The sequence below is a fragment of the Urtica dioica genome, chromosome 4 (assembly GCF_054948205.1).
Source record: "Urtica dioica subsp. dioica isolate 48M chromosome 4, U.dioica_male_clone48M_v1_H2, whole genome shotgun sequence".
In the NCBI taxonomy this organism is placed as follows: Eukaryota; Viridiplantae; Streptophyta; class Magnoliopsida; order Rosales; family Urticaceae; genus Urtica; species Urtica dioica.
The window spans coordinates 5,689,362-5,704,021 of record NC_142759.1 but is presented as its reverse complement, the minus strand read 5'-3'; the positions used below and the strand labels follow the sequence as shown (position 1 = coordinate 5,704,021).

Sequence of the window (14,660 nt, the reverse complement as noted above, 5' to 3'; positions counted from 1 at the left end):
CGTGCTTAATCTAAAGTTGTCGTGTGTATTTCCGTTTAAGTTTAACAGGTTTAATTTAATGATGCAACTAAAACTCAATATAAATATTTTTGTCGCGAAAAAAAAGAATAAGTATTTAAGTTTACGTTTCCGAAAATATTAAGTATTTATGTCGTCATTTTTTCTATATATATTTGATGAGAGAAAAAAGAGAGTAAAATATGCTTGTGAGGGAAAAAAAATGTTTATTACTACTAGTATACTGTAGTTTTTTTTTTTTCCAATCAATAGTGTACTGTAGTTTATTACAATAATAATACAATGTCTTCTAATCTAATAATGTGAGATACGTCAGAATTCTTTGATGTATGTTTTATTTAAATCTAATTCTTTGTATTGCTCAATGTTAATGTTACTGATTTATTTTAATTTTAGAAGCAACAATAAATAACAATTAAAAAAAATCGTATCATCAGAAGGTTGTCTAATAATTTCAGGATTTGTTTTCTTAATTTCATTTTATTAATTTCAATTATCTTAGTAGTTAATAGTGGGCTGATTGAAGTTGTTTATTTGAAGAGCCCAATAGACTATACATGTAACATGGGCCAAATCGATAGATGTCTATCATTGGCAGAATGTTCGATTCGTTCTGGCATCCGTAACATAATCTGAGATTCCGTTGGAGTTTACGAAAATTTCAGTATTAATCATCCAACTTTTTATTTATTTATTTATAGTTTTTCGTTAATATAATATATTTTAATTTTTTAGAAAATTATTTTTTATTTCGTAATTAATGTCGAAAATAACCGAAAGTAATCATGGGTATCGAAACCGTAAGTGATTGAGACTTCTGATTTCCGATGCTTGACTTTAGACTATCGGAACTATTCCGATAGTTGAGAGGGCCGGAACATCCCGGTTCAGAGGAAAGCTAAAAAGCAACAAGATTTCAATCCAAGTGCTAAGAATTCGTCATTTTCGGACTTCGCCGCAGTGAATTATTATGTTTGTCGTTGCGAGCTCTGTAATTTTTTTTTGTTATGATTAAATAGGAATATAATCGAATTTAAACTAAAGTCGTTTTTATGAATCAAAAGTTAACCGAAGAGGAATACTATTTTTGGTTACTCGGAATTTCCGACTGAAGTCGGAAATTATCGGTCCGATAAGAACCGGAAGATTGCACTATTGAAAACGGGCCTTCCGTTACATTCGAATGCCTTAGGATTAACCGTGTCCAGAAGCAAAGTTCCACATTCATTATAAAATTTGATTTGAATTTAATTTAAGTAACTTGACAAACGGGATCTTTTAAAATAAATAAATAAAAATGATAACAATATTAATTTTCTCTCTGATTTTTTTATACAGTAACGGTACGTAAAAAAAAACATAAAACAACACAGAAAATAATATTTGATTTGGGAACATATTGGGCCAAGAAGAACAAGTACAAGTACGATACGAGTACGAGCCACGAAGTAACGTAGCGCGTGAGGATAAGAGCGTCACGTGGGCTTTAACGTTCGTTTGTCAGAGGGAACATAATAAACAAAAGATGAGAGAGATCCAACTTTTAATATTGTTTTCTCTCATTAGCCAATATGTCATGTCATGTCACGTACACACTTTAAGCCCTGACAATAATATAAAGTATAAACAACTCTCTTCTATTACTATTTTTCCATAAAACAATTACTTCGTATTTTAACACAAAAGATCTTCTCCCTGCCCTGACCTGACATTACAATTTACGTTTCGCACATCTAAATAATGACCAACAACAACAAACACAAGCTCTTCTTTCTTATTCCGTGAATACAAGTTACAATCTACTTTACAACAAAAGCACCACAACTTCTTCAATAAGACAAAAAGAAATTAAAAACAAAAAAATAATGTAATACTTCAACACTATTTAATACAATATATATATATATATATATATATTTTTAAATTTTCAAGGAATTATAGGTCCAAAGGCTTTACACTCGGTGAGCGATTTCTGATCACCGCCCTGACAAAAGAAGAAAATTTCAGGGCAGCGAAACAAGCAGTTTCCAGTGAGCTCCACGTGGGCCGAACCGGGCTTGAGTCTCAGCAACGGGCTCGGAATGGGCCCAAACAAGTAATTCCGGCCCAGCAAGAGCCTCTCAAACGGTTCGACCCCCGAACCGGGAAAAGCCGTCTTGATAGCGTACTGCGTCGGAATCATTCCCGTCAACTTATTGTTCTCCAACGACAAAGCCGAGAGCTTCGGCATCATGGCGAAAAACGACGGTAAAAACCCCCGAATGTCGTTGTCGTTTAGGTCCAGAGCTATGAGCTGGCTCTTCGACAGCTGGCTCAGAAAAACCGGTCGTTCGACCGAGCCGAGCCGGTTGAAGGAGAGCGTGAGCTGCTGGAGAGAAGGGTGAGTGAAGAGGCTCCAAGGGACCGAGTCGCTGAGTCGGTTGTGACTCAGATCGAGGACTTGCAGAAACGACATGTCGTTTAGGCTCCTCGGGATTTTCCCGGAGAGAGTGTTGTTCCTCAAAGAGACTTCGACGAGCGAGGGAGGGAGGTTTTTCGGTACCTCGCCGGAGAGGAAGTTGTTGCTCGCGTCGAAGAAGTAGAGGCTCCGGAGCGAGTTGAGCTCGGGAAGCTCGCCACTGAGTTCGTTCCCCTGCAGCTCGAGTCGCCGGAGAGTTCCGAGCCGGGCTGTGAGCTCCGGCGGGATGTTTCCGGTGAGCCTGTTGTTGTCGAGGTAAATCTCCTCGAGGTCGGTTAGGGATCCGATGGAGGACGGAATCTCGCCGGAGAACGAGTTGGCGGAGAGGGCGAGTCGGCGGAGGCGAGTCAGGTTCGAGACCGAGTCGGGAATCGGTCCGGCGAAGAGGTTGTTTGAGAGGTCTAGGGTTTGGAGGAAAGGGAGGTTTAATGAGAGGGAAGCGAGCGAGCCTGAGTAGCCAGCCTGGTCGAGGGCGAGTTCGGTGAGTCGACTCGCTCCGGACTCGTCGGCGCCGTCGCACCTGAAGCCGCACGTGAAGCGCTCGCTGAAGAGACTGTCGCAAGGGTCGGCGGAGAAGTCCCACGAGCCCACGCACGAGCCGGGACTCACTGAGTCGGGATCCAACTCGCTCTTGAGGTCTTTCAGGACTTGTATATCTCCCCAAAACGTCTTTGAGTCTGCTTCCAAAAACAGCCCTGAAACTAAAAGTGTTACTATTATCTCAACGAGGCCTAAAGCAGAGAAACCCATTTTGAAGGAAGCTGAGTTATTCTTTGAAGTGTTTAGATAGATATAGAGATGGGAAGGTACGAAAAATAATGATCTCTGTGACTCCAACACAAGAAGAGAGTCTTTTTTGGTGAATGGCTTTTTTGGTGAATGGTAAATAAGATTGTAGGTTGGTTTTTTTTTTTTTTTTTTTTCAGAGCTAGTTGTGTGACTTGATTGTTGTTATGGCTGTAAGTCATATATAAAGAGAACTCAGGAACTTTGAAAGAAGAGATAAATTTGGAGGCTATTTATTGGTTGGTATAGTACCAAGTGTTTGTCTTCTTGATCATGATTTCATGTATGTAAAAGTGACGTACGTTAGGTTCCAATCCACTTGGTAAGGATTGTTGGTTTTGATATATATATATACACACTTTTTTTTATTATTCTTTTACTTAAAGCTCCGACATTATGTTCAGTATTCGGAAATGGTTATGCAAGAAATAAATATTCATTAGAGAAAGACTTGGGTTAAAACTTTTTGTGAAGATAATCTTTTGGTATGGTGCTGTGATGATAAAATGTTTGCGAACCCGAAGGTTGAATTGAAGTTTTTTTTTTTTTTTTTTTGCTCTTTATACTCTCTTATTTATAAATACGATTATTAATCCCTTAGACACATCACTTTGACTGAACACTTGACTCTTTTGGATAGGGTTTAAAAGTCAATTATTCTCATATAATACAGAGAATAATCAATATCAGAAGGGGAGGGGAAAAAAAACATTTCTGGTGGTTATGCTTTGGAATTAAGTGCCTATCAAGATGTCATTTTAATTGATAGTGAAGTTGTTACGAGAAAAGACATTCAAAATAATTTTAGATGGGGCTTTTAAAAGTAGTTGAATAATGTACTTATGATCATATGATTACAAGCTAACAAACTTTTGACAATCTTTGCCCAAAAGCCACCTCATTTTCAACAATGAAAGACTATATAACTTCCATTTCTCTAACCCCCTTATAACCACATGACTAAATAAACTCTTTTCAAGCTATCTCAAGTAGATTCCAATCTAAATCTAAATCTAAACCCCACTATTCTTTCATATTCGTTTTTGTCGTTTATGATTGTACTCGAGAGAGGGTTTTACTTTTACATACCTTGTAAAATCTTATTATGATTTTATTTTTAGTGCTATTATGCAAGTGCTGTCATGTAGAGGTTCCATTCTAGAAACTAGCGACATGCACTAGTTGAACATCCCACATGTGACCAAATAATAAATTATGACTGGCCCGCAATATTTATGACCAGTTTCAATTCAACTAACCATTTTTTTTCTTCCAGAACTTGTGAAATTGTGATAAGTCTTTCAGCAAATGAGATATCTTAATTCAAAGGTGAAAAAAAATCTAAATAAAAAGTTGTAACCATATTCATATTCATATTCATTTCTTGTGGCCTTCACTGCCATTAATGTGAAATTGCGGATCCAGAGTTAGACCAAAATTTATTTATCTGGAGTGAATTTAATGCTTCGGAAACTCTGCTTTTAGTTTCACTTTCAATGTACATGAAAGTTGTGTCCGTGGTGGTCATGCTAAGACACGCACTACTAGAAATGGGTAAGTAGTTATCTCTATATTCGATTATTAAATATAACACACATAGAAATAACTTTGTTATATGTACAATTGTTGTGGTACCTAGGATAGCCTAGTGGTAATTTCACACCACCTCCACCACCTCATGTGCGAAGGTCGTGGATTCAATCCCCACTGCAGCGAAGCTGCCTTAAAAAAAATGTACAATTGTTATTCTATTATTGAAGGGTTGATAAACAAGTCAAAACAGAGACACCCGATTCCTGTACTTTAATATGAGATCTTGCTGGAAAAGCCCTATACATTGATAATCAGGTATTAAGGTCGCTCAAAAGATATAAATTAATGCCAAAAAAAAAAAAAAAAACACCAAACGCAACCCGGAATAGATATGGCCATATTGGCCATGTTTTTCTCTCTACTCACTGGTTTCGCCTGGTCGGAGACCATTCTAGCTTTGTGTACTTCCCTCGGCTATTTTGCCCAAGATTCTCCAAATACCTTTTGATAGATTTGTGATCCATCTCAAACACAAATGACAACCCTGTAATCTGTGAATTTCAACAGTATAGAATTAGTGCATTATTAAGTCATTGCCACTAGGTGAACAAATACTTTTTGAGTTTTATGATGAGAGACCGATAAGTACCTCAATTAGATTGCTTGAGCTAAGACACATACGGTGTCCCGTGGAAACTTCTTTGCCATTCAAAAAGATCGAACTCTTGCCGATGTTCTTCAGAAAGAAAGAACCGTCTCCTTCTAACTTTATGAGGGCCTAATCGTACATGTCATAGTCCGTCACAGTTGTGTAATTTGTTTAACAGTAACATAATGGTGGTTTTTTTATGTTTCACTACTACTCGAGCTATTTTTGTCTCACTCCACAAATGCGACACAGTTTTTTTTATAGCAAAATGTCATCAAACTAATGGTTTTATAGCAATTTTAGTTCAAGCATAAAAAAAACTAAACAATTTTAAACAACTTAATGTTACAGCATACATAACTTGTTTACAATTTAAAAAAATATACTAAAACAAAATCTTTATCTAAAATATCTTAATCTTAAGAGTATAATTTATACACAGTTTTAGGGTATAAATTTTGAATATTAGTAATTTAAATATTATATAAAATTAACATGATACTTAAGTAGGAAAATATAATCTAAGTTTCCTAGGTGATAGATTTCACCAAAAACCTATATATTTTATAAGAAAAAGGACTAAAATGCTTCAAAACCAATACTGCGACGATTATTCGTTCAAAAATTAGTTTCGGGATCAAAATGCCGCTCGTATGATTATTCAAGGACTATTTGCACTAAAATGCCTAGGAATTTTGTGAGTGACGAGGAAATCAAAATGAAGCTTACCTGCCGCCTTGATATTTTGTTGGCTCGCCCTTCCTCCCCCAAATCGATGTCTACTTCATTGTCTTCGGTTGCTCTGCCAAGAATGACCTGCAATGAAGAAGGAAATCGCACTCTCAGGGAAAAAAATTGAAAAAAAAAGAGTCGCTATTAGGCTTAGGTATAGATAGAGTGGTCGTTACTTGAACTCTCGTCATGTTCACAGAAAATTTCAACCTTGTTTTTTTAAAATGTTATTTAGTTTGCATTCGGCTAGATTTGTTTTCACTAGTTGTTGTAATGTCGGCTATAGTGCAGGGAAAGGTGAAGAGTTGGTAAAGATATATACCTCGGTTTTCTTAATGTACCGTTTCAGATGGCGGCCATACAATACTGCCAATGCACCTTTGGATGCTATGGCTCGTTGCGTGGAAGATTTTGAACATTGTTCCAACCTTATGACTTTCCGTTTAGCATCCTCACATTGGTATCTGGATACTGCAAAAAACCGGATGAAAAAAAAAAAAATCATATATTGAATACCCTGATGCCAACTAGATAAGTAAACACTTCTTTTTATCTAATACCTATAAATCATATCCACTTCATATAGTTAATTGCTTTAGCGCGATCTAACATCCAGATGAAACGTTACCTTTCTTTCTGAAACGTGATTCCTCGTCATCTGGACTCAAATCCATCTCAAGTATCTGAACAAACATCGGGATAAAAAAAAGTCAAGAGCTGATTCGAACACACAATGATTGGTGATATATTGGGTAGTGTGATTCATCCTAACCATGTTTTCAATATCAGAGAAATAAGGAATGTCAATTTCACGATCGAGTTCTTCCTCGGATTCGTCCATATATAGTGACGAAGGGTTTGTTTCTGGCGCAAGAAGTTCTGCCTCTACAGCACTTGGTTCTCTGGCTACGATTGCATTCTCTTTTGTCATTGTAACTGGAGGCTTTATCCCCTGTTTACACAAATCAAATTTAGTAATATGCAGAGAAAATGAATTATGGCATTTATACAAAGGAAGCAATTTTCAATGTAACGATCGTAACCTCTTGTTTTAGCCCGTGATTTGCAGTAAACTTAAGTGAAACTGCCGATCTGAATTGACCTCCGGAACTTGAGGCTAGACAGTTACTATCTGAAGGTTCGGGTTTCACAGCACAACCAACGACTTTGAGGCTTGGATTGGTTTTCAAAACTGCTCTATGTCCTAAAATCTGGGAAGGCGCAGAAGCTGCAATATTTTCTCCTTTCTTAGAACCAAAACTCTCATGTACCACATTCTTCTGATTTGTCAAAGGCAAAACCACAGTGCCAGATTCCACAACGCCGGGTTCATCGTTGCATGGGATTTCCGGGTCCTCGGTATTTAATGTGCATTCCATCGATTCGAAATAATAATCAGGGGAAGGAGGACCTGGTAACGTTTCGATTGACGGTGCATCGGTTTCAGGAGTAACATCCTCTTTGTCCTCAGATAGGTGAAGAACGACAGAGCTATCGTTCTTCTCCGTGCTTTTCGCATCTTCGGAGACTATGTTCAACGCCGTTTTTGGATCCGAAGTTTCTGATTGAACAGCTTTCTGTGCATCGTTTTCATTTCCGCTTGTCTGAGGACTCGCCTGGACTAGCTTGTCGCTGACATCATGAGACTTGTCATCCAAGTTCTCGCAACCCACATGCATCGCAACGTGCTCATTTTCGTGTGCAAAGTTCAAGAGCGAGTCTGAAATGTCTGCAAAGTCAACCCCGGATAGAGAGACCAGGCTATTGATTTCACAACCCGGCAGTGAGTGATCGGTGTTATATTCGGGAGAACTTAGTTTATCATCATCAGCTTTCTGAATTTTAACATCAAGGTCAGCATCGATTGGCATTTCTGGCGCAGAAATGTCCTCCATCGTCTTCCAAAGAGGCATATCTTGCATAATATGAGACGCTCCAAGCGCCTCCATACTTTGGCAAGTCCGAAATTCGATCAAGCCATCACCGGAGCTTTGACCAACGATATAACACTTGCTATCATGATTATCATTAGTATTATCGTCATTCGCAACCGGGTCTCCATTCAACAGGCATGGCTCGTTTTTCTCATCATCGACCAACTCGAAATAGTCTTCAACGTGATCCCCGACCATATAACTCTCATCTAAAATCCCATTATCGATGTTCATATTCTCTCCGTCGCCGTCGTCGTGAGGATTGGGCTCGTCGATAAAGTTCATCCCGAAAGTGTTGAAAGAGCACAATCTCTTCCGCATATCGTAGTAAAGCCTGCGGACACTCTCGCCCTTTCTTTTCACGGCAGAACTCTTGCCACCTAATTTGGAAATTCCAAACTTTGTGGCCTTGAATGTGACGTTCGGATTCGCGAGCTCAAACTGGGTCATCCGCTCAGAAGCTTGCTCCGAAACATCGGCGTCGTAGAGAAGAGAATACCACCGATCCTGCAATTCCTGAACCGAAAATCTGCGAGAGAACAGAACCGCGCCTTTTGCGAGAGCTTCCAGCGAAGCACCGGCCTGAAAATTACCCAAAAAACATGTAATGCTTTTTTCTTTGTTTGGGTCTCCCAAACTTGAATTAGACCCATTATATATTTTTCTGATTTAGTTGACTCACAACTCCTATAAAGACATAAAATTCCTAGAGAATAGAAATTTGCAATTTAGTAATACCATAATCACAGAAGCACAAACGTTATTGAAGAACGCTGACTCGCTAATGAATTAAAAAAGGATTTCCCAATTTGACAAAACTGTAGTTAATTATAAACTCATAACCCCCTTGTTAACCCCTCCAGAGACTGAAACCAAAAACCTATCATAAATATCGGAGTAATTTAGCTAAAATTAGAGGAAACTCAATCCTTAAACCTATCCCTCCAAATTACCTAAACTTAAAAAAAAAAAAAATTAACAAATCAACACACATTTATTTTAGACAGAAGTAAATCTCAACGGAATTAGACATGGATTCAGTCAATTCTATGTATGGGAGAGAGTTACCTCGACGGCATGCCTGAGGAGAAGGTCGTCCTCGGCGTTCCACGGTGGAGCGGAAGCGATTGACGCCATGGTTTATCTAGCTCGCTGTGTTGGTGAAATGTAAAGGAAAAAGAAAGTCGATAAAGAGATAATTCAACATGATCTGCGAACTATTAAGGAAGGTACATCCATTAAAGCCCGATTTGGGCTTTCCAGATCGCAGTGAGTGATTTAGAAGAAGAACAAGTGCTAGCTTTTCGAACACGCGGGTAAGAATCGTTATTCTGCACTTTTTCATATCAGCTATATTTGTTTTTTCCTCGCGACCAACAAATTTGCTACTTATAAAAATTTATATATATTAATTATTCAGATGCATAAATACCTCAACTCTTCGGGTTTATACACTTTAATACCACATCTTTTTTTTCGCAGCTAAAATACCTAACGTTGGTTATTAACACCATCGTTAAGTTTAAAACGTGAACTGCTGACGTGGACTCTAAAAAACAATTAAATCGACAGAAAAAACTGAATAAAAATTTGAAAATGATGTAAAATAAATAAGGGAATATAAAGCCCCAAAATAAAACCCAAATCGAAAACCCTAAATTTAAAATAAAACCCCCAAATTATTTCTTCTTCTTCGTTGTGCTTTGTTCATCCTCGGTATACAGAAATCGAAAACCCTAAACTTGAGAAATTGGAATAAAGGCCCGACATTTTTTGTTCGTCCTCATCGTCTTCTTCACATCGTCGATTGTCTGTTGTAATGGAAGAAGAGTATTCGTCTGCAAGTTGGCGTCGAAGCTCATCTCGTACGAACTCAGGTAGTCGTATTCGTCGAGGCTCCGTACGTGTTCATGATGAGTTGTGCGAGTGTGGAGTACAATCAATTGAGAAGACCTCCTGGACGGATTTAAACCCCGGTCGAAGATTTATGAGTTGCTACAAGAAAAAAGTGAGTTATGCAATTGTTTCGATTTTTTTGATTTTTTTTTTTTAAATTTTTTCCATTTCAGTCTGAAGGAGGGTGTAAATTCTTTCGATGGATTGACATGGAAATGTGCGAAAGATCAAAAGAAATCATCCCAGGATTGCTCAGACGAGTCAATCAGCTTGAAGACGAGATTAGGAAATTTAGAATGTATGATGAGATTGTGAAAGATGAGGAATTGAAGATTGGAGTGTGTCGAACATGTCAGTGGAGAGCAATTGTCGATACGATTTTAATGGTTGTTTTCATTGTCGTTGTTGTTGTTATTTTGGTTGTAATTGTGACTTGAATTCTGGTTGTTTTTTTGCTCGGCCCTGGCTGTAATATTGACGTCAATTGTGGTTATACTTGGGCTCAGTTCTGGCTCTAATGGTATGGCCATTTTTGGCGTTGAATTCTGGGTCTATTTTGGCTTTGTTTTGGTTGTATTTTCACTCGGGTGTGGCTGTAATGGTATGGCTTGGTTCTGAAGCATTTGGCTTTGTTTGCCTATGAATTCTTGCTGTATTTTGGCTTTTTTGTTGTTGTATTTTCATATGGTTATGGCTCGGTTATGTTGTTGTTATTTTGGTTATAATTAGAGCTGTTATGGCTTGAATGAAATATAATGAAGTATTTAGTTGTATTTAGAGTTGTTATGGTATGAAGTATTTTGAAGCTTTGTGGTTGTATCTTAGAATATGAAATTTACTGAAGCTTAACTTGGCTGAGCCATTACAATACCAAAATAACACCAAAATAACAGCCCTATACCAGCCATTACAATACCAAAATAACACCAAAATAATAGCCCTATAACAGCCATTACAATACCAAAATAACACCAAAATAATAGCCCTATAACAGCCATTACAATACCAAAATAACACCAAAATAATAGCCCTATAACAGCCATTACAATACCAAAATAACACCAAAATATCAGCTTCAAAATAACAGGCCTATAGTAGCCATTACAATGCAAAATAGTTCCAAAATAACAGCCCTATAACAGTACCAAAATATCAGTCCTATAACATTCAAACATAACTAATGCAGGCTTTACTTGGGTGAGTAGATGCTTGACTTGGCTGAGTCGATGCTTGACTTGGCTGAGAAGATTCCCTCGCTTGTTGTCTCTTTCTTCGTTCCTTTCTTTGAGTAGTAGCTTCAGATGGGTTCGTCTTCACCGGTCTACCCCTCTTTTTTGGTTGTCTAACCTGCAAACACAAAGACAATCCATTGTAAAACACAATCACAAACAAGTATTAAAATCTAATACGCAAACACACGTACCTCGACAACAGCTGGATTGTGACAAGTGTTTTTCGAGTGCCATGCTTGCTTGCATTTGCTGCAATGCATGATAACACCTTTCTTTGAGGCTTTTGTTCCATGAACTGGATTTGGTCCAAACCCCGGTGCAGGTTCATCGTTGCTCCGATTTCTTTTTTTCTTAGGTCTGCCGAGTAATGAAATGTCAGGTGGAGGTTGAATTGGGTTCAAGCCAGGCTGAGGCCACTTGTCCGGACTCGTCATCGGCTCAATTATACCACTGTAAGCAGCAATTTGTGCCTCTTTTTTGTACCAATCGTCAATGTAGTCTGTGAAATTAAGTCTGCTTGCCCATATACAAGCAAGAGCATGTGGACAAGGTATTCCACTTAACTCAAATCCCCTACAAGTGCATAACTTGTTCTTTAAGTCAACAACAAATGACTCTGCTCCACGAAATATAACCTGCAATTTTCAAGAAATTATTTTATGAAACATGTCTAGCTTTCTATGACTGGATATCAATTAACGCAAAGATAGGAAAATAGCTGGAATTTTGCATTCCCGGCTAGAGTAGTTTGGCAGCGACTAGCTACTTGTTTGTGCTTCTCAATTAAAGCTATGATCCTCTTTCCAACTGGCTGCAGCCACTTCTCAACCTCATTCCGCTTGTTTGTGAAACGACACATCATCCAAAATCGGATCTTCTCAAGTAACGTCACTATTGGTTTGTCTCTGGCAGCCATTATAGCCGAGTTGAAGCTTTCACACAAGTTATTGACCAACATATCACATTTGACATCGACTCTGAAATGCGATTTGCTCCATTCTCTCGGGTTTTTCTTAACAAGCCAATCATATGCTTTCTCATCCTCATTCTTCAACTCCATCATTCGTTGTGTAAACTCTGCCGGTGTAGTTGCTCTCGCACAAGACCAAAGCATCTGTTTGAGAAGAAGACCACTATGTTGTTGCTTGAAGTTTGCGTGAAGATGTCTCATGCAAAATCTAACTTCGGCACCGGGGAACACTTCTGCTACTGCAATTTCTAGCCCCTTTTGTCTGTCGGATATCAGGGTAAATCTCCTAGGATTCTCTATCTCAAGATCTTCAAACAACAACTTCATAAACCACTTCCAAGTTGCAGTATTTTCTTTCTCAACCACTGCCCATGCCACCGGATATTGAGAATTGTTTGCATCAATCCCAATAGCAGCCAATATCATTCCCTTAGAATATCCTTTCAAAAAACACCCATCAAATCCTAGTATCGGCCGACAACCTTTGTTAAAACCATCTTTACATGCTTTCAAACTAATGTACACTCGCTCAAATATTCTTTTACCACCTATGAATCTAGTTTTCAGCACAGCAATGGTACCTGGATTTGTGGCCGTCAATTGCTTGCAATAATCGTCCAAGATCGCATATTGATCTTTGACTGACCCCTCCAATAGCTCTCTGGCTTTCTTCTTGGCCCTGTAGAATGTACTCTTCGACACATTGCTGAATTTCGTCGACAAAGTCATTTCTCTGAAACTCTGGTAATCCATACTTGGATTCAGTCTGAACTGCTCCATAAAGTGCTTCGACAGCCATGGACTTGTCACATGTTTGTTGTCGAAAACAATACCACAATTATGCTTATCGACGAGAGTATTAATCCTTACTGTCCTATTGTCTGAATTCTGAACTCTTGCATAAATCACCCACTTACAGCCCAGCCCTCGACATTTTGCTCCGAGTCTTTTTTGGTCGTTGAAGACATATTCAAACTCTCGATCACCCTTTATGAATTGTTCTGTCAAAACTGTCCTCAGATGGTTCATAGAAGGAAAACCCATACCTAGCTTGAACTCAAAGTTCGTCGAGCTTGACCGCGGGTTGTACTCGCTCCAGCACGTCTTGTTTGATGGCTCGTCCACGTCGCTACACAAGCTCACGAGATCGCTGCCAGACATAACTCCATCAGACTCATCGTCGCCTCCCTGTACATCAGTGCAAACCTCATTTACCACAGACCACCAATGTTCAGGATTCGTCCTCGTGTTCTGCAAGTCGTCTTCATGCTCTCCATCGTCGTCATACTCCTCCTCGTCCAAGTCGAAATCATCGTCGTCATTCCCTTGTTGATGTTCAGTCATTACAACAGATCGTGGGCGATGTGAAGAAGACGCCGAGGATGAACAAAGCACAACGAAGAAGAAGAAACAATTTGGGGGTTTTATTTTAAATTTAGGGTTTTCGATTTGGGTTTTATTTTGGGGCTTTATATTCCCTTATTTATTTTACATCATTTTCAAATTTTTATTCAGTTTTTTCTGCCGATTTAATTGTTTTTGAGAGTCCACGTCAGCAGTTCACGTTTTAAACTTAACGATGGTGCTAATAACCAACGTTAGATATTTTAGCCGCGAAAAAAAAGATGTGGTATTAAAGTGTATAAACCGAAGAGTTGAGGTATTTATGCCGCCAATTGCCCTTTTTTTAATTACATTGACACGTTAATATATATCCCTTTTTCTTTTTCTCCACTAGACATTTCATGAACGAACTAGACCCAGTACTTCCAGATAAAAAAAAAAAAAAAAAAAAAAAATTTAACAAGTCATCAAAATAGACCTTTTTATGTTAAGAGTAATAAATTTTTCAAAAAAAAATGTTAAGAGTAATAAATGATATTCAAGTATTTATCCGATTGCTTTCTCCTCTTTAATTTCACATTTTTTTTATTCTCTAGCCTTAATTTTGCACTTGATTTATTATTAGGGTCTGTTAAAAAAATAACTAATTTAAATTTTTGACATTATTAAATAGTCAAATTTTTAATAAATCTTACTTAAATAGTCATTTTTAGACGTAAACTTTAAATAAATAATCATTATTATATATCAAACGTTAACTATTTGTCTAAAATTTACGTCTAGAGATTGTTATTTATCTAAGATTTACAAAGCGTTAAATATTTAACAATGTTAAACATTTAAATTAGTTATTTTCTTAATTCTTTTGTTTATTTTATCCATCTAAATTTTCCTCGTAAGCTTCACTTTCACATCCTAAAGCACATTCAAAATAAACTTTGTACTGATATAATTTTTTTTTTTTTTGTGTTTTTACGTGTTTTTGAATATTTATATTAAACTAAATAAAGAATATTAAACAGCACGTTGAATTTCATCATTGTAATAAAACTCGTTAGTCCGTTGGATTTAGAGTTTAGACTGCTTCATATACTTTCATTTTTTTTTT

The 14,660-nt window shown here is 37.7% G+C and overlaps 3 protein-coding genes across 3 annotated transcripts; all 3 read right to left on the bottom strand.

Moving 5' to 3' along the window:
- Nucleotides 1-1,657: 1,657 nt before the first annotated feature.
- LOC149399669 (Leucine-rich repeat (LRR) family protein) lies at nt 1,658-3,352 on the bottom strand. The gene has a single exon (XM_089610413.1). It carries the CDS (start codon nt 3,224-3,226, stop codon nt 1,946-1,948), a length of 1,281 nt encoding a protein of 426 aa, XP_089466539.1. The 5' UTR covers nt 3,227-3,352; the 3' UTR covers nt 1,658-1,945.
- Nucleotides 3,353-4,985: 1,633 nt separating this feature from the next.
- Nucleotides 4,986-9,482, bottom strand: LOC149399668 (uncharacterized). The gene is made up of 8 exons (XM_089612340.1): nt 9,179-9,482; nt 7,220-8,692; nt 6,949-7,128; nt 6,805-6,859; nt 6,499-6,647; nt 6,174-6,260; nt 5,445-5,573; nt 4,986-5,346 (listed from the first exon to the last, which is right to left on the bottom strand). The coding sequence occupies exons 1-8, from the start codon at nt 9,245-9,247 to the stop codon at nt 5,218-5,220; spliced, it is 2,271 nt and encodes a 756-aa protein (XP_089468466.1). The 5' UTR covers nt 9,248-9,482; the 3' UTR covers nt 4,986-5,217.
- A 1,691-nt stretch (nt 9,483-11,173) lies between these two features.
- Nucleotides 11,174-13,552, bottom strand: LOC149399667 (uncharacterized). Its single transcript, XM_089610337.1, has 3 exons — nt 11,939-13,552; nt 11,430-11,873; nt 11,174-11,353 (listed from the first exon to the last, which is right to left on the bottom strand). The coding sequence occupies exons 1-3, from the start codon at nt 13,550-13,552 to the stop codon at nt 11,174-11,176; spliced, it is 2,238 nt and encodes a 745-aa protein (XP_089466463.1).
- Between the last annotated feature and the right edge of the window lie 1,108 nt (nt 13,553-14,660).